Source organism: Macaca fascicularis, chromosome 11 (assembly GCF_037993035.2).
Source record: "Macaca fascicularis isolate 582-1 chromosome 11, T2T-MFA8v1.1".
Classification (NCBI taxonomy): Eukaryota; Metazoa; Chordata; class Mammalia; order Primates; family Cercopithecidae; genus Macaca; species Macaca fascicularis.
Genome location: NC_088385.1, coordinates 128,318,557 through 128,337,407, shown reverse-complemented (window position 1 = coordinate 128,337,407; position 18,851 = coordinate 128,318,557). Strand labels below are relative to the sequence as shown.

General features: G+C 52.9%; 1 protein-coding gene across 18 annotated transcripts in view; it reads left to right on the top strand.

Moving 5' to 3' along the window:
- The window catches only part of CAMKK2 (calcium/calmodulin dependent protein kinase kinase 2), a 60,131-nt gene extending 41,280 nt beyond the window's left edge, over window positions 1-18,851 (top strand). For 4 of the 18 annotated variants that reach the window (XM_045366101.2, XM_065524915.1, XM_065524914.1 and 1 more), the window contains 10 exons: window positions 599-620; window positions 766-854; window positions 2,770-2,969; window positions 3,526-3,579; window positions 6,830-6,903; window positions 6,990-7,077; window positions 8,135-8,263; window positions 11,645-11,745; window positions 12,269-12,311; window positions 15,676-18,851. In XM_045366101.2, the coding sequence (XP_045222036.2) occupies window positions 599-620; window positions 766-854; window positions 2,770-2,969; window positions 3,526-3,579; window positions 6,830-6,903; window positions 6,990-7,077; window positions 8,135-8,263; window positions 11,645-11,745; window positions 12,269-12,311; window positions 15,676-15,846 (971 nt within the window). In that variant the 3' untranslated portion in view covers window positions 15,847-18,851. Of the gene's footprint in view, window positions 1-598; window positions 621-765; window positions 855-2,769; window positions 2,970-3,525; window positions 3,580-6,829; window positions 6,904-6,989; window positions 7,078-8,007; window positions 8,264-11,644; window positions 11,746-12,268; window positions 12,312-12,757; window positions 13,300-15,675 lie in introns of those variants that run through there. The other 14 variants (XM_005572434.3, XM_074008089.1, XM_074008088.1 and 11 more) reach the window with 9 other exon arrangements.

Below are 18,851 nucleotides of genomic sequence, written 5' to 3'. Positions count from 1 at the left end.
AAACCTGTTTTTGAGACAGAGTCTTGCTCTGTTGCCCAGGCTGGAGTGCAGTGGCGCAATCGCGGCTTACTGCAACCTCCACTGCCCAGGTTCAAGTGATTCTTGTGCCTCAGCCTCCCAAGTAGCTGGGATTACAGGCACCAGCCACCACACCCAGCTAATTTTTGTATTTTTAGTAGAGATAGGGTTTTGCCATGTTGGCCAGGCTGGTCTTGAGCTCCTGACCTCAGGTGATCTGCCCACCTCGGCCTCCCAAAGTGCTGGGATTACACTGGCGTGAGCCACCGTGCCCAACCCCCTGCCTTGTTTTCTTTGATCGGTGGATCCTGGGCCAATTTGAGCACTAGAAGTCAAGCCAGACTGTGGGCCTGGGGACGTCAGAAATTCCTGGTTCTTTGCCTTCTGATGGAAATTTAGCAAAGCAGGACCTTGGCCAGCTTGGTTCAGTGGACTGTTCTTCTCCCCAGCTCTAATATCAGTTTCTGTCTTTCTCGGTGTTTCTGGAGGTGGTTGGGAGGTGGGGAGGACAGAGAGAGAGAGAGAGAGGGGGATGTTCAGTTTCCCATGTAACAGTTTCACTCCCTTTTCTTCCCTACAGTGTTCGAACTGGTCAACCAAGGGTGAGTGTCCCAGCTCCCAGCAGGGGTGATGTGAGAAGCTTCTCGAGCTGTATAGCTGAGTGAGGTGCCACCGGGCTCTGCTCATGAGAGAGGGCAAGGGCCGGGCGGGTCTGGTTTGTGTTTCATGCGTGTGTCGACCTTTCAGGCCCGTAATGGAAGTGCCCACCCTCAAACCGCTCTCTGAAGACCAGGCCCGTTTCTACTTCCAGGATCTGATCAAAGGCATCGAGTACTGTAAGCAGGGCCTGCGGGAGGGCTCTCACCCAGTGGGTAGTTAGCATTCCGAGCGTGGGTACAAATTGGAAAGTGTCTCTTTTCTTCCTGGAGCACAAGGAGGTGGGCGGGTGGATTGGGGTTCTCTAGAGGGACAGAATTAATAGGATATATTTATATACAAACAGGGGAGTTTATTAAGTATTAACACGATCACAAGGACCTTGCAAGCTTGAGGAGCAAGGAGAGCCCATCTAACTCTCAAAACTGAAGAACTTCAGTCTGATGTTTGAGGGCAGGAAGCATCCAGCATGGGAAAGAGACATAGGCTGGGAGGCGAGGCCAGTCTCACCTTTCACGTTTTTCTGCCTGCTTTATATTCACTGGCAACTGATTAGATTGTGGGTCTGCTTTCCCCAGCCTTCCCCAGCCCGCTGACTCGAATGTTAATCTCCTTTGGCATCACCCTCATAGACATACCCAGGATTAATACTTTGTATCCTTCAAGCCAATCAAGTTGACACTCAGTATAAACCATCATAGTGGGAAACAGAATTGTGTGAGATGCAGAATCAGGGCCAGCTGCAGAGAGCCACTCTAGGGCCACGGCCCAGGTGAGCCAAAACCCTTCTTCTTGCCACTCGGCAAAATGAAGAGCAGTAACAGTAGTGACTATTTAGCACTTTCTATGTGCACCAGGCACTGTTTGGGGCTCTATTTTTTATTTTTTCATTTTTTGTCTCTTATTCCTGCCAGCGACCCTGGGATCAGAGTCCTGTTCACCTCCTGGAACCTAAGCTTCCTTATCTGTAAATGGGGATAACGTATCTCTTGCCAGGGCTGAGATTGGCCAGTACACATCAGTGTTTGATTGGCAGGCGTCCTCTCTGCTTCTGCTTGTTAAACATCTTAGTCTTTTTTTTTTTTTTTTTTTTTTTTTTTTTTTGAGATTCTTGCTCTCTCGCCCATGCTGGAGTGCAGTGGCATGATCTCAGCTCACTGCAACCTCCACCTCTTGGATTCAAGCGATTCTCGTGCCTCAGCCTCCCAAGTAGCTGGGATTACAGGCACCAGCCACCACACCCAGCTAATTTTTGTATTTTTCGTAGAGATAGGGTTTCACCATGTTGGCCAGGCTGGTCTTGAACTCCTGACCTCAGGTGATCCACCCACCTTGGCCTTCCAAAGTGCTGGGATGACAGGCGTGAGCCACCGTGCCTGGCCAACATGTTAGCTCTTATCCCTGCCTGTCACATAGGATGATTATGAGGTTGAATTAAATGTAAAACGTGAATGTGAAACACCTACCACAGGGCCGGGCCCCTCACTTGGTGCTCTGCAGAGGGAGCTGCTACTGCTTTTACTGAAATCATCTTTATCATCATCATCACCCCAGAAACGGCAGCTGGGTCTTCCAGGCCATAGAGCTGCCCTGTACCATGGGCTGGTATCCAGCCAGGAGGAGTTAGCCAAGCCCTCAGTTCTGTATGTGGTTCACATTTCAAATCGGCATGCTCAGGTCATTGTTGGTTTGGTAAATCATTTGAGTATTGGCTGTTGGTAAATTAAACTATGTTTCGCTGTCATTCTCACTTCTGGCTGTGAGCCAAGCACAGCAAAAACTTTCCATGCACTGTCACTTGTGAGTTAATAACAGGCGATTACGAATTGCTGTTGGCAGTGTTCATGTGTCATTGTCGGGAAGGGGTGGGGTGATGGTGGGTTGGGACTTCCTTGAAGACACTTTCTCCCTCATCTTTTAGAGCCTGTCAGTGCGTGGCAGGTTTGGGGAGCGGAAGGTTGGAAAAGGCCTGGGTCTGTGGGAGACCAGGCACCAGAGGGTGCCATGCCTATGTCTCCAGGCCATGTGGCCGCATAGAGGTGCTCATGGGGTTTTCTTGCCCCTATCTCCCACCTGCTGTCTACGCCTCCCCAGTACACTACCAGAAGATCATCCACCGTGACATCAAACCTTCCAACCTCCTGGTCGGAGAAGATGGGCACATCAAGATTGCTGACTTCGGTGTGAGCAATGAGTTCAAGGGCAGTGATGCTCTCCTCTCCAACACCGTGGGCACACCCGCCTTCATGGCGCCCGAGTCGCTCTCCGAGACCCGCAAGATCTTCTCTGGGAAGGTAAGCCTGGGCCTGCCTCAGCCACAGAGTTCTGCCTGTGTCAATGTCTTTTGGGCTGTAAGCAGCAGAAACCCAATGCACATAGGCTTAAACAGTGAAGCCACTGGATCATGATACTGAGGGGTAGGCTTCAGGCTTGGCTAGATCCAGGGACTCAAACAGAAACCATCTCTCTCCATCTTTCAGTTGTTTTTCTTATTTGGTTTCCTCCACAGGTGGGTCAGGCACCCAGGGACCAGGTTACTTTCTATCATTTGCCAACCTCAGTGGCAAGCGCATTCCTTGTTCTGAATAGCTCCTGTGAAAACCCTGGGGTTGGCTCTGATTGGCCCAACGTGGGTCATGTGGCCATGCTTGAGCCAATCACTATGGCTGGGGGTAGTTGTGCTCTCATTGGCCTGGCCTGGATCCTGTGCCTGCCCCAGAGCCTAGGAGACAGGATTGGTCTCACCCCAACTCTAAGGGCTGAGTCAAGAGGTGGTTCCCCAAAGGAAAGCTGGAGGATTGGAGGCTGGACCGCCCCTTGTGCCCTCACACTAAGCTCTTTTTCTTGTAGGCCTTGGATGTTTGGGCCATGGGCGTGACACTATACTGCTTTGTCTTTGGCCAGGTAAGAGGGTGGGGTGTCCTGTCCCCTCAGTGCTGCTGGGTAGCCCCTGGGTTAATAGTCACCCTTGCAGGGAGACAGTACTTACTTAAGAGTTATTTTAGTCTGGGCATGGTGGCTGACGCCTGTAATCCCAGCACTTTGGGAGGCTGAGGCAGGCGAATCACTTGAGGTTAGGAGTTGGAGACCAGCCTGGCCAACATGGTGAAACCCCGTCTTTACTAAAAATACAAAAAATTAGCCGGGCGTGGTGGCACGTGCCTATAGTCCCAGCTACTCAGGAGCCTGAGGCAGGAGAATCACCTGAACCCGGGAGGCGGAGTTTGCAGTGAGCTGAGATTGCGCCATTGTATTCCAGCCTAGGCAACAAGAGCGAGACTCTGTCTCAAAAAATAAAATAAAATAAGAGTTATTTTATTTCTACACCTAGATCTCAATGTGAAAAAGGATGCCTTCTCAAATGTACATGTGTATGTATGTCATAATCATATCTATGAAAAAATGGTCTGTTAAAACAGAAGGATTGGCAGAGGCTCTAGAGTTTATAAATAGTTGATAAATTTAGGGCAAGGACAGCAGTTCTGCCACCTCTCGCATTTCTGAGCCCAAGACAGACATCACTAATCAATAACCGTACTCGTTCCTCCTGAGCCTGATACTGCTCTGATGTTCTTTCCATCAGGGTATTCCTAGAAGCTCTTGTCAGAGGGGTAACACAGGAATGGAAGTTAAAAGCTGTTTGCCGGGCGCGGTGGCTCAAGCCTGTAATCCCAGCACTTTGGGAGGCCGAGACGGGTGGATCACGAGATCAGGAGATCGAGACCATCCTGGCTAACACGGTGAAACCCCGTCTCTACTAAAAATACAAAAAACCAGCTGGGCGAGGTGGCGGGCGCCTGTAGTCCCAGCTACTCGGGAGGCTGAGGCAGGAGAATGGCGTAAACCCGGGAGGCGGAGCTTGCAGTGAGCTGAGATCCGGCCACTGCACTCCAGCCTGGGCTACAGAGCGAGACTCCGTCTCAAAAAAAAAAAAAAAAAAAAAGCTGTTTACCATTGTTGATTTAGGGAGTGCTGTTTGGGCTTTTCTGTTGTTGTTATTTTGTTATTATTGATATCTAGGGGCTTCTCTTTTTTTTTTTTTTTTTTTTTTTGAGATGGAGTCTTGCTCTGTCACCCAGGCTAGAGTGTAGTGGTGCGATCTCGGCTCACTGCAACCTCCGCCTCCTGGGTTCACGCCATTCTCCTGCCTCACCCTCCTGAGTAGCTGGGACTACAGATGCCAGCCACCACACCCGGCTAATTTTTGTATTTTTGTAGAGATGGTGTTTTGCCATGTTGGCCAGATTGGTCTCAAACTCCTGACCTCAAATTATCTGCCCGCCTGGGCCTCCCAGAGTGCTGGGATTTGGGATTACAGGCCTGAGCCACCACGCCTGGCCTTCTTGTTTTAACTCTGAAGTTCAGTTTGATTATGTGAGCAATAAAAACATAGGTTTTTCCCTTTCCTGAGCTTGTGTTCTTATCGAGGAAAGCCTGAGAAACTGGTCCCGTGAATAAGTAAAGGAGTTTATAATGATTGCCTCTCAGTATTTGATTAGAAAAGTTTTCAATCATATAGCAAAGCTGGAAGAATTGTCCCGTGAACACCCACATACCCACCACCTGGATTCTACTATTAACTTTTTCCTGTGCTTGTCTGTTCATTCCTTACCCATCCCTCAGTCCATCTGGTTTCTTACTGTGTTTCAGAGTAAGTTACCACCATCTCTGCTCTTCCTTCCAAATGCCTTAGAAGGCAGTGACTAGCTAGAGCTCAAGCCACTGCTCTTAATGAAATCATTTTCCTTAGACAGGGGGGTTCAGGTCCCTCTGCCACCTTTTCCAGCGTTTTCAGTGCCCCATGTAAAGATTCCTTTTCCAGCACACATGGCCGTGCTCCCGTTGAGTCAGGCCCTCGGCTGGGTGAAAGCATCGATTTGTCACCCAGAAGGTGGTGCAACAATAGGCTTCGGAGTCAGCTGAATCTAGGCTGAAATCCCTCTTCATACTTCCTGGGGCACATTATTTCTCTGAACTTCTGTTTTTCTCTTCTGTAAAATGAGAATACTACTTGTTATTTCTGATGACTTCTGAGAGGATTGACAGAAATAATTAAGTATCCATTAATTCAGCAGATATTTATTGAGCCCTTACTTTGTGCCAGGAACGCACCTAGTCATGGGAGAGTCCGCAGTGAACAAGACAGACAGAAATCCCTGCTTTCTTGGCGCTAACATTCCCGTGGGAGGGGTTAAACAATAAACAAATCTGTACGATAACGTCAGGGATAAGTGCCACCATGAGGAATGATGTGGGCGGTGGTGGTATTGGGGGTTGTTTGTTTTAGACAGGGCTTCAGGAAGGCCTCCCTGAGAAGGTGAGCTTTAGTCAGACACCTGCATGGTGGGAGAGACCAAGCCACGTAGATGTTGGTGGGAAGAACATTCCAGGGATGGGGAACAGTGAATGAAAACCTCAGGGCAGGCCGGGTGCGGTGGCTCAAGCCTGTAATCCCAGCACTTTGGGAGGCCGAGGCGGGTGGATCACGAGGTCAGGAGATCGAGACCATCCTGGCTAACACGGTGAAACCCCGTCTCTACTAAAAATACAAAAAACTAGCCGGGTGTGGTGGCGGGTGCCTGTGGTCCCAGCTACTCAGGAGGCTGAGGCAGGAGAATGGCGTAAACCCGGGAGGCGGAGCTTGCAGTGAGCTGAGATCACGCCACTGCACTCCAGCCTGGGCGACAGAGCCAGACTGTCTCAAAAAAAAAAAAAAAAAAAAAAGAAAACCTCAGGGCAGGGCATGGCGCAGTCCAGGCTAAGCCCTTGAAAATCACTGCTGCTGCCACAAAGTCTTTTGTGTTATTCATGTCGTTCCTATTGTTCACCTGGCAAGTGGGCGATAAGCATTGTTTGCTTTGGTGTAAGTAGGTAAACTGAGGCCCCGCTACAGAGGGAGGCTGCAGTGTGCTTGGGAAAGGCTCTAGCCCTTTGAGAGGGACATTCCTGGGCCATTCCTGGCTCCGCCTTGCGCCGGCCAGGCCCCACACCCGTGTCTGGGCCATTCTCGGGGAGAATGGGAGCTGCTTGCCCCCAGCCTGGGCCACGATTGATTTCTCTGCTGTATCCTATGTGGAGTGGCACAGCACAGGTGGCCCTCGAAGGGCAGATGTGGCCATCATTGACTGCCACTCTGACGCTGGCCTTTTTGCAGTGCCCATTCATGGATGAGCGGATCATGTGTTTACACAGTAAGATCAAGAGTCAGGCCCTGGAATTTCCAGACCAGTGAGTATCTCCAGCTGTCCCGTATCGCTCCTGTCTGAGTTATTGGCGGTCCCGTGTCTCCCACCCTGACGCGTCTCCCTCCCCAGGCCTGACATAGCTGAGGACTTGAAGGACCTGATCACTCGTATGCTGGACAAGAACCCTGAGTCGAGGATCGTGGTGCCAGAAATCAAGGTACCCTTGGCTTGGCCTGTGCCCCGTGCTTGGAATTGTTTGGCTCAGCCCTGCCTCAGCCAGACCCCACACCCATGTGTCCACAGCGCCACACCTTCCTTGGCACCGCTGTTCTCCCATGCCCCAGGGCCTCTGAGCTGCTGGCGGCTGTTGAGTGTTGGGGAGGAAGATTTGGGCGTTGTGTGCACTGTGATTGTGGGAGTGGGATCTATGACCGGCCAGCCTGCACTTGCTCCAGCTGGCATGGGCTGACGGTATCCACCCTCTGCAGACCAGCCTGGGGCCTCTGTGCTCCACACCCTGCTCCCAGAGCTCGGGTCCTTTCCAAAGGCCAATCCCTTTGAGAAACTGCAGTGAAGATGGGAGGAAATTAATGAGCTATTCGACCTCCCCAGCCTGCTGAATCCCACCCTCTTGCAGAAAGCACTTTTTGGGAAGTGTACTCCCCCAAAACATCTCCACTAATACCACACACATATATCTGGCCCTTTAGGAAATCTAGAGATTTGCCCTGGGACCTCCTAGGCACCTAGCTCACTGGCATTTGAAGGTCTTAACAGAAGGCAGCCCAAAAAATCATGGATTGGGGCTTGGACCCCAGGGGGCAGACTCCTGTCTGGGTCCTCTCCTGCTCGTGTCCTGCCAGCTGGTCCCACCATGCCTCCAAGTCTCTCTCTCCTGCTGTGAGATGGGGAGAATGCTGCCTGCTGTGCGCCGAGCCTCCCAGGTGTCAGGGATTGTGGCTGAGGAGTGGTGGATGCTCCTCGGGCAGCCAGGCAAGGCAGATGCCAAATTCCCGTCACTTCGGCCAAGACCTGGGGCCGGATGGAGAATCACCCCGCTCCCATTTCAGCCTCAAAGCTCCTCCCATTCTGTCTCTCCGTCTTCACATTTCTGCCCCTTCGCTCACCCCTGCCCTCTGCTCGCCAGCTGTCTTGCATGCCTGACCACAGGCCCTCGCCTCTCCCTCCTGCATGCCCTCGTGGCTCCGCTCGCTGGCAGGGCCCTCCGGGAGCCAGCCGCATCTGCCCCTCACCCCTCCTGTCGTTCGTTGAAGCTGCACCCCTGGGTCACGAGGCACGGGGCGGAGCCGTTGCCGTCGGAGGATGAGAACTGCACGCTGGTCGAAGTGACTGAAGAGGAGGTCGAGAACTCAGTCAAACACATTCCCAGCCTGGCGACCGTGGTAAGGCAGATGGACCCCTGACCCACAGCAGGGACCCAGGAGCCTGAGGTGGGGCCTGGCCAGGACAGGCTGGACACAGGCGGGTGCCCGGGAGTCAGGAGATGGCTGGAGGCCGCCCCTAACCCACAGCTGCTGACCTCTGGGCTTCGGTCACGCATCAGGCCAGGTGACCCCTGCATCTTCTGAGCCAGGTTCCGTGTTACCATAGGGAAGGGGAGTTTCTCCCTCTGGAATTCCTGCTTTCAGAGCTCATCAGGGGAGAGGAACTAGGGGAAGTACCAGGCAGGCAAGGGTTGGGAGCCGGAGCCGAGGTCTCTAAGCCAGGATTCCCACCTGGCTGGAATTTTAGGCTCCAGGGTGGATGGTGTAGCATATCTCACGTCTGCCATGTGGGTAGCCACCAGGGATAGAGGCGGGGACTTCCACGCACATGCTCAGAACGTTCTGCCCATCTCGTGAGGGTGGGATTTTGCTTAGGAGCCAGCAGGTCCCCTTTTATGGCCTTGAATTTGGATCCTGACCCAGGAAGAAGGAGCCAGAATGTAGAGTCCTCAGGCCTAAGCTTTGAGGCTCTGGGAATCGCCACTGACCAGTCCCTGTCCAGGAGGGCAGTTAGCTCCAGGAGGGAGACCAGGAGTCCCAGGGATCCAGGTTCCAGGCAGCAGGCTTGGGGACAGACACCAGCAGGTTGTTCCACCGCAGCCACCTCGAAAGGCCTGGTTGCGGTTGGCCAGCACTAGTCCCAGTGGGCTGGTGGGCCCCTGGGCTCTGGAAGGGACCCGTGAGACTGGCTGGAAAGGCACAGAAGGTCCAGCTGTGAAGGATTGCCCCTGTAGGAGCCCGGATGCTGCTCCTGCTCCTCCAGCTTTGCACCTCTCCTCTCTGCTTCCCCACACACTTCCTCTCTCCTCCCAAAGCTGAGCCCTGGCTGGGGCATCCAGCCGCATCTTCCTCCACTCTTTCCCCAGCCAGGGCTGTTTGTGACCTTCACTGTTGAAGACTCACCCACACCCACTCACCCTTCCTCAGCCACCGTCCCACCCCCTGCACCCATAGACAAGTAGGCAGCTGGTGTCGGACTCTGCACCCCCCATGGGTTACTCCGTTCCAGGCTCAGGATGTTCTAGTCCTGAATCACTTGCCCTCCCTTTCCTCCCCAGGTCTCAGCTGCAGGTTCTTGGGAGAAAGCGTCTGGCCCTGGTGGTCTGGAGTAGGCATTCATTATTTGGGAATCACTTGTTGAATACCAAGTGGTTTCTCAGGCCTGTGCTGGGAGCAGGGGCTGAGTGGAGTGATGAACAAAACTCCCATGGCCTCTGCCATTCTTGAGAGGCAGATGCTGCTCAAACCAACAAATGTATGTACAGTGCAGTAGAGGGACCGCAGGACATGCCCCTAATGGAGGGACACTTGGCCCCACTGGGAAGAAGTGGATAGACACCGAGAGGATGGTAGGGTGTTAACTCCGCTGAGAGAGGGCGGAGGGGCTCACACACACCGGGCGGGGCCGCTGAAGCAGGGCAAGGAAGGTGGAGGGAGTGTGTGGTGAGGTTTCACATCTTTACTCCTAGAGCATGGGTTTGAATCAGGGTTTGAACCAGGGCAGCTGGAGCAGGGATGGGCAGGTAGATATTGGGAAGTGGTCTGACTTGGGACAAGATGGCAAGGTCCAGGCTCCCTGCATGTGTTCATCATTCAGCAAACACTCATGGAGCAGCCAGTGTGTGCCAGGCACAGGTGTCAAAGAGGAGCACAGCCCAGTGCCTGCTCTCGGGGGCAGGGGCTGGGGGAGGGCTGCTGGGGGAGGGGCTCCTGGCCTTAAAGATGGACCTGGGAAGAATCAGCCTCCTGTGTGATCAGAGGCCAGTGCAGAGAGGTGCAAGGGCTGGGGGCTTCACAGAGGAGGAGCTCCTGCCCTGGGGTGACAAGGCCACAGGGGAGGTGGCAGGGTGGGCTCACCTGGGGGAGTGACACTTGCCCAGACTCAGAGGAAACAGGGGCTGGTGTGTCCCAGTGACTGACTGTAAGAACGTCAGTCGGGGAAGAGGCCTTCATTCTCTCTCTCTCTTTTTTTTTTTTTGAGATAGAGTTTTGCTCTTGTTTCCCAGGCTGGAGTGTAGTGGCGTGGTCTTGGCTCACTGCAACCTCCGCCTCCTGGGTTCAAACAATTTTCCTGCCTCAGCCTCCCGAGTAGCTGGGATGACAAGTGCCCACCACCACACCCAGCTAATTTTTGTATTTTTAGTGGAGACGGGGTTTCTCCATGCTGGCCAGGCTGGTCTCAAACTCCTGACCTTAGGTGATCCACCCGCCTCAGCCTTCCAAAGTGCTGGTATTACAGGTGTGAGCCACTGCGCCCGGCCCCCCGCTCCTTCTTTTAAATTGAGGTAGAATTCACATAACATAAAATTAAAGTGAACAATTCAGTGGCATTTGTGACATTCACAGTGGCATGCAATTATCCCCTCAATAGTTCTGAACATTTTCATTACTTCACACCCCCGCCCATCAGCAGTGACTCTCCATTCCCCTCCCCGCAGCCCTGGCACCCACTCACCTGCCCTCTGTGTCTGTAGATTTGTGTATTCTGGTGGAATCCTACACTCTGAGGCCTTTTGGGCCTGGCTACTTTGACGTAGCAGGTTTTCACGGTCCGTTCGTGTTGTACAAGGATTAGTGCTTCACTCCTTCTTATGGCTGAATCATGTTCCATTGCACGGACAGACCGCTTTGAGTTTATCTGTTCTTCAGTTGGTGGGCATTTGGGTGTTTGCACCTTTTGGTAAATTAGTGTTTCTTAAACACTTACTCTTCTTGTTAGCAGCAAATGCTTAAAAAGTCAGAAGCTCCATGAATTCCCGAAACAGCTTGAAGGGGCACCGCGCCCTGGTTGGGGTGGGGTGAGGGGCCCAGTGACTCTTAGGGGGTCTGCAGGCCATTCCCTTCATGGGAAATGGCAGCCAAGAGCATCACCAAGAGTGACTGGTTCACGTCCTTGCTCCAGAACTTTCCGGGGCTCTCTGGCTGACCACAGGCCAAGTTCCAGACCCCTCTGGGTGGGGATTCTGAGTCAGGTAGTGAGGGGACCAGATCTGGGTTTTGGAAGGGATGGGAGGGAGGTGGAAAGCAGGGAGGCCTGGGAGAGATGCTGAGCAGTGGCTGAAGGTGTGGTGCAGGACAGCACCTTTTTCCAGAGGATTCTTTTGGCGGGGGTTGGTTGCCCCGGCGGGGGGCTGTCCAGTTTCTCTCAAAGGCCTGCCATCAGCCACCAGCCCTGGGCGCTGGCAGGGGCTGGGGAGAAGGAAGAGGGAGGATGTTGCCCGGAATCGCCCCCACCTGGCCAAGCAGTCACCTGCCACCTCCTCTTTTCTCCCTCTTCAGATCCTGGTGAAGACCATGATACGTAAACGCTCCTTTGGGAACCCATTCGAGGGCAGCCGGCGGGAGGAGCGTTCCCTGTCAGCGCCTGGAAACCTGCTCACGTGAGTGGCCGCCTGCCTTCTTGGGTGGGGCAGTGGGGGCTGGAGGCTGAGCTTGGGGCAGCCCTGCCCAGAGCACTCTGCACAGGTCCTCCCTGAAGTGGCACCATCTGGAGAGACTCAGATGAGACCCACCTGGTGCACTGGGACAGTCAGCACCCCAGCCTGGGCTCAGCTCACCTCCTTTTGCTGACAGCTAATCCACCTGAAGTTTACGTTTCTCGGGGACTTGCACTGTAGCTGGGGGGCTCTTGGCAGTCAGAGGAAAAGCACTTTTGTGGCCCAGGAGTGTGAGTGCCTGATGGGGAGGTTTGAGGCTCTGTGCTGGGCGAGCAGTGTGGCCTCATTCAGGACTCTGTGTGTCCATGCAGAGGGGTGTCCACTCACCTGATGTCAATGCCACCCTGGCTCCAGCTCTATGAAGCTAGTGTTTGGGGTCTGAGTGTCTCTGGGTGGGGGAATGGGCATCTCGTGGATCCCAAGCGTCCCTTCTCACTTCCCTTTTCCCTCCCTCTGGTGATTCCAGCAAAAAACCAACCAGGGAATGTGAGTCCCTGTCTGAGCTCAAGGTAACACTTGCCTGCCTGTGCCGTAGCCTCTGCTGGGGCCTGAGGGGGGGTGGGTGGGCAGCTGCAGAGCACGGGGGCATCCCCACCCAGGCAGACGCTCCTTCCAGCCTGAGCTGCTGTGGCCGGGCTCACCACGGGCCTCCAGACCCAGTATTAGAACGAGGGGCCTCGGGGGCTTGGACCCGATGGTGGGTCATGCATGTGGGCTGGGGCTGCGGGTGCATGGCGCTCCAGCTGGAATGCCTGAGAATGCACCCAGGTCTGAAGATTCCATGTGGCACCCACGTCTTCTCAGTGCACGTCAATGGCGTTGAAGCTCTGTCACGGGGCCCATGGGTGCCCCCCGCCGAGTCCGCATGGTCAGTGCATAGATCAGGCATGTTGCACTGTGTGGCTCTTTGCTAGGGGCTCTCCAGCCTCCACTTCTCTTTCTCTGATGTGTTTAGACTTAGAAAATAAGTCCCCTTCCCACCTGTTGCAAAGTAATGTAAGAGTTCCCTCCCCCGAGTGGATGCAGACCTTGCTGTGAGCCACCCTTCCTTCATACGCATACCCAGCCCAGGTGACCAGAACCTCCCAGGACAGATGAAGCCTTGTGTCCCTATGAGACCGGGAGAACCTGCTGGGCACCCCTGCTGCAGGTGCTGTGGTGGGTGGGGACCCCACTGCCCTTCCCAGTGACCCGTCGTGGCCACCTGACTTGGTGGGAGCTCCAGGCAGTTACTTCTGTTTCTTAAAAATAGCTTTATTGTGGTTCAATTCACATACCATGCAATTCACCCATGGGAAGTGTTTGATTCTGTGGTTTCTAATAGAGTTTTGCAGCCATCACCACCATCAACTGTACGACATTTTCATCAGCCCAAGAAGGCACCCTACACTCCTTAGCTGTCCCCATCCAACTCCCCCACCCCAGTAACCACTCGTCTTTTAGTTTTCTATGGATTTGCCGATTCTGGACATTTCGTATAAATGGCATCATACACTACGTGGCCTTCTGTGTCTGGCTTCTTTCACTCAGCATCATGTTTTCAAGGTTCATCCATGCTCTACGTGTATTAGTGCTTCATTCCTTTTTGTGGCCAAATAATATTCCATTGTATGGACACACCTCAGTTTGTTCATCCATTTCTCTGTGGATGAACTTGTCTCCACCTTTTGGCTATCGAATGAAGACTGATGCTATGAACATTCCTGTACAAGTGTTAGGAGCTGGCTTACAAGATGAAATGGATTGACCACCAGGCTGGGCAATCCGAGCACTTTGGGAGGCCAAGGCAGGTGGATCACGAGGTCAGGAGTTCGAGACCAGCCTGGCCAATATGGTGAAACCCTGTCTCTACTAAAAATACAAAAATTAGCCAGGCGTGGTGGCACACGCTTGTAGTCCCAGCTACTCAGGAAGTGAGGCAGGAGAATCACTTGAACCTGGGAGATGGAGAGTGTGGTGAGCTGAGATTGCGCCATTGCACTCCAGCCTGGGCAACAAGAGCAAAAAATCTGTCTCAAAAAAAAAAAAAAAAGAAAAATGGATTGGCCACCCATCCTGTGGGAGTCAGGGCTTATATGGTAATCTAGGAGGAACACCTGTTTGGGAATTATTTATGCTTTTGAGAGAAACCTTGCCCTCCAGCATAGAGCACGGAAGACGGCAGTCCTTCAGAACCGGTCTTCAGCAGCCTCAGAAGGCAGACGCAGTCCCCAGCTTGTGCCCACACAGATGCCTGGGTAGCTCAGCCTTGGGTGTGAGCCTCACGGATGATGGAGTGGAAACCCAGCGGGTTGGCCTTTCCTCGGCCTTCCTCCTCTCAATCTCCATTTTAGGGTCTGCCAAACTGGGGCTGCCTCCTGTCTGTGAGCAAGTCTGCTCTTGGTTTCTTTTCTATTTTCTTTCTTTTTTTTTTTTTTGAGACAGGGTCTCGCTCTGTCGCCCAGGCTGGAGTGTTGGAGTATGGTGGTGTGGTCTCGGCTCACTGCAACGTCTGCCTCCTAGGCTCAAGCGATTCTCCTGCCTCAGCTTCCTGAGTAGCTGGGATTATAGATGTGTGCCACCATGCCCAGCTAATTTTTGTATTTTTTTTAGTAGAGACAGGGTTTCACCATGTTGGCCAGGCTGGTCTAGAACTCCTGACCTCAGGTGATCTGCCTGCCTCGGCCTCCCAAAGTAGTGGGATTACAGGCGTGAGCCACTGTGCCCGGCCTTAATTTCAATGAGATCAAAATTGCAAGACACCAGCAGATGGAGAGTGGCCCAAAGGGCTGTACTGCCCCTTCCTTCCCTCACCTGTGATCCCCTGCCCTCAGCCCCCAGCATGTGGGATGCCTTGGTCGTGGGAGCTCACAGAGCTGATTCAGGCACTGGGGGTCTTGGACTGGAGGCCTGCCTGCCGTCTGCAGTGAGACCCAGCCCTTACCAACAGGCAACTGCGAGGGCAGAGACTGAAGGCCTGACCTCTCCCCGGGGACCTTACCCGCATTCTCCATCAGAAACATAGCAAGCCAGACATCACGCTTTCTCTTCCCTTGTGTAAGGACAGTCTCCCTCCTGGACAGGAGACATGGACTGTTGTTGGGGAGGGACAGACAGTAACCCATGGCATGCCCAGTGGCCTCCCTAAGAACGGGGGAGCTTGTGTGATGGTGGTGAGGGGATGGGCCCCTCCTTGGGGATTCCCATTGCATCTGTCACACCATCCATGCTGTCACATTGGTGGCTCCAGCCTGGGCTCTTTAGGGACACAAGGGCTCTTCTTCTCCCACTTCCAAGAAGGAAGGGGCCTCCTCTTCTGTCTGAGGTGCTCCTACCTCAGGGCTGGCTGCAGGAAGGCTGAGGCGGGAGGATCCCTGGAGCAGTTGTCAGCAGCCCTTTCTTGAGGGCCAGCTGTGTGCCAGGCCAGGCAGGGGAGGCTCTGATCACCCCCCACACAAGGAACTCAACATCTGGTGACTGAGGACAAGCGTCACAGTCCCTTCCCTGTAAGAGCTCATAGCCTAAGTGGGGGGTCGAAGTACCTAAAACCTGGTATGACGGGCGCCATAGGGTGGGGGGTGCCTTCTACGTGGGATTTGTGCAATGATTTTTGGTGTTACATAGTTTTGGAACAGTTGTACAGTTCCTTGCTATTTTTGGCAAATGATGCTGGTCTTTCATTTACAGAGGAGTTGGGTGCAAAGTCTCCTTTGAAAAATTTATGTGAGCAAGGAAAAGGGGAGAGGATCTCAAAGACTGAGTTACCTAGATCACGTTCCAGGGGGTGCGCGACGGCCCACTTGGGCAGGGGGCCCAGATGTGGGAGCAGCTGGCTCAGGGCCTCGCTGGCATTTCTCGGAGTCTCTTAATGTTGGTTTTCTGTTCGGTGAGCAGGAAGCAAGGCAGCGAAGACAACCTCCAGGGCACCGACCCGCCCCCCGTGGGGGAGGAGGAAGTGCTCTTGTGAGAGGCAGTCCCTGCGTGGAAAGATGCCGGGCCCCCGCCCCCGGCTCCCCCGCACGCATGCATCCACCGCGGCAGGAGGAGGCGATGGAGCCCGAGTAGCTGCCTGGATCACTCGACCTCGCATGCGCGCCGCATCGCCTCTTGGGGGCTGCTGCACCGCGTTTCCATAGCAGCATGTCCTACGGAAACCCAGCACGTGTGTAGAGCCTCGATCGTCATCTCTGGTTATCTGTTTTTTCCTTTGTTGTTTTAAAGGAGCCAAAAAAAAAAAAAAAAAAAAAAAGGACTTGACTCCATGACGTCGACCTTGGCCGCTGGCTGGCTGAACAGGCGGGTGTGAGGAGTTGCAGACCCAAACCCATGTGCATTTTGGGACAATTGCTTTTTAAAACGTTTTTATGCCAAAAATCCTTCATTGTGATTTTCAGAACCGTGTCAGATATACCAAGTGACTGTGTGTGGGGTTTGACAACTGTGGAAAGGTGAGCAGGAAACTCTGGTGGTCTCAGGCCATGGAGGTGTTTGCTGCATTTGATAGGGAGTAGGGGGCTAGATGTGGCTCCTTGTACAAACCCCACACCATGGCACCTTCCAGAGCCATGGTCTCAAGGAGTCAGAGCAGGGCTGGCCCTCAGTAGCTGCAGGGAGCTTTGATGCAACTTATTTGTAAGAAGGATTTTTAAATTTTTTAATGGGTAGAATTGTCAGGAAGGCGGAAAGGGCTTGAAATTTAGTAAGTGCTTCTGGAAGGGGATTTTCCAAGCCTGGAAGGGTATTCAGCAGCTGTGGTGGGAAAAAGTTTCTCCTGAAAGACTGAACGTGTTTCTTCATGACAGCTGCTCAAAGTAGGTTTCTGAGATAGTTGACCGAGCTCTGGTAAATCTCTTTGTCCAATTACAAAAACTTCAGGGTGAAATCCTATGCTTCCATGTACATTACATGGCTTAAGATTAAACAAAAAAACATTTTCAAGTCTCTAACTAGACTGAACTCTAAAGCACAGTAGTTCAGAAATTATTTAGAGCTTCCAGGATATATTTCACGGCTTCAGACATGTGATCAGTTAGAGCCGATGAAACCTATGCCCGCCTGTATATATTAGCAGCTTAGCTAGTTCATAACCTGTGTATTCTAAAGACTGCTAAGGTTTTGTTTTCATTTTAAATCCTAGCTGATTGTTGTGGTCAATGAAATATCCAGTTTCTGGAGGGCCAGTTGGGAAATGCTTTCACTGGACCGAAAGACAAATGGTTCATCCTGAGGATCTGAGCTTCCCTAGACTCCACACAATAACCTTGGGACACCCTTTTAGAGAAGATTGTTGAAACCCACAGCACCGCTCGGGCTATGAGGAAACCAGGGCTTGGCACAGGAAGTTCCCCTTTGTAGCTAACAGTCCAGCAAGAAAGGGTTCATCTTTTTGACTTCCAATTAATATTGGGAAGTTTGGTTGAGGTTCAAGTGTGACTCCTTTCAGAGTCACAGGTAGGGGAGTGTGAAGTTGACGGGGAGGAAAGCTGGAAGGACTCTGGGAGATTTCCAGCTCTGCTTTCCAGGGCTTGGCAGAATCTGGACTGGGGAAAGACGGCACCGGGAAACTCTGCTTCCCCGTCGTTTACATCTGATCAGCTCTGGTGTGAGGATTTCTCAGACAAGGGCAAGACCGTGTGCCCCTGCCCAGCCCATTCATGGAGCCCTGGGCCTTCTTGGCTTCCATAGATCCTAAGCTCTTGACTATAGTTTAGCCAGACTTGTTTTGCTATCTTATAAGCAGTTCAGAATTAGGGAATGCTGGTTTTGAAAAGCAAAGGACAGGTAGTCTAGAGAGGGCCATCTGGCCTGCTTGCTGGGTCTTTGTAACCCAGCACTTCCTCTTGCCCTCCTGACTTTACGTTTATGGGGAGAGGACTCAATAGCTCCACCCCTTCTGGCACCAGAAGGGGCTTGGTTAGTTTGCAATAAGCACCTTGCAGAGGTTAAAGCCAGCTGGTCCCTAGTCTTAGGCCCAGCCTGCTTGTGTGGGCTCTGGCCTGGCCCGGTGGCTGGCCCAGGGGGCGGCAGTGCTCAGAGCTTCTGCAGGGCTTCTCTTGTTTACACAGCTGCATCAGACAATGCCATTTCTCCCCACCATGGAACCTTCCATCTAAGATTTCTTCCAGGGAATGCCAGCAATCAGGCAGCACCCAGCTGTGGGGGCAGTGGGGTGGGGGAGGCCCACATTGATGACTTTTTTTTTTAACGAAGAAACACCAAAGCAAGCTGTGGAAAGGACCCACCCCACATGAAAAGGATAAGCCAAGATAGCTGTAAACACAAAGCATTTGAGCTGCCACTCTCTTGGAGCACATTGATTTTTCAAAAGCCAGCTCTGTCAGGAAAGGAGGTGCTGTTATGAGCAGCTCTTCCAGGGGGGCAAAGAGGATGCCCATAATTTCTTCCATTGCTGGCTCATCTGTGGGACCAATCTGGTGTAAGCAACCTGTGGCCTGCACCTGTGGCCTCGAAGGAAGCACAAACCCTCCATCCACTTCCCATTTCCTCTACCCTTTTCCACCTCCCCTTTCCATCCCACCAGCTGCCAGTGGCTCCCAGAAAGCCTTATTGAGCCCCTTGTTGACACTTAGGGCTGCAGAGGCCTCTCCCCACTGGCTTGGCCTTTCCTGAGAGGCAGGGCTCCCATCCTCAGAGCCTTTCTGGAACAAGGAGAATGCCTGTGCAGGTGGACACAGGCCTGGCCTGTCGCTGTCACTTGTCTTCCAGCAGGGAGCTTCACGTTGCCGAGTGGAAGAACCATGACCTCCACTTGCTTCCAAGGTGCTAGGGAAGTTTCAGGGTACGCTGGTTCCCCTCTCCAGCTGGAGGCCGAGTTTCTGGGGACTGCAGACTTTTCTACTCTGTGATCAATTCAACGCCCGATGCTTCTGTTTCATTCCTGACCCTTTCTACTATGCATTTTCCTTTTATCAGGTGGATAAAGTTAAATACTGTGTATTTATCACTAAAAAGTACATGAACTTAAGAGAAAAATAAGCCTTTCGTGTTTTTCCACAGATGTTTAAGCTTCTCTGTAAAGTTGAAATAAACAGACAGCAAAATGGTGCAAA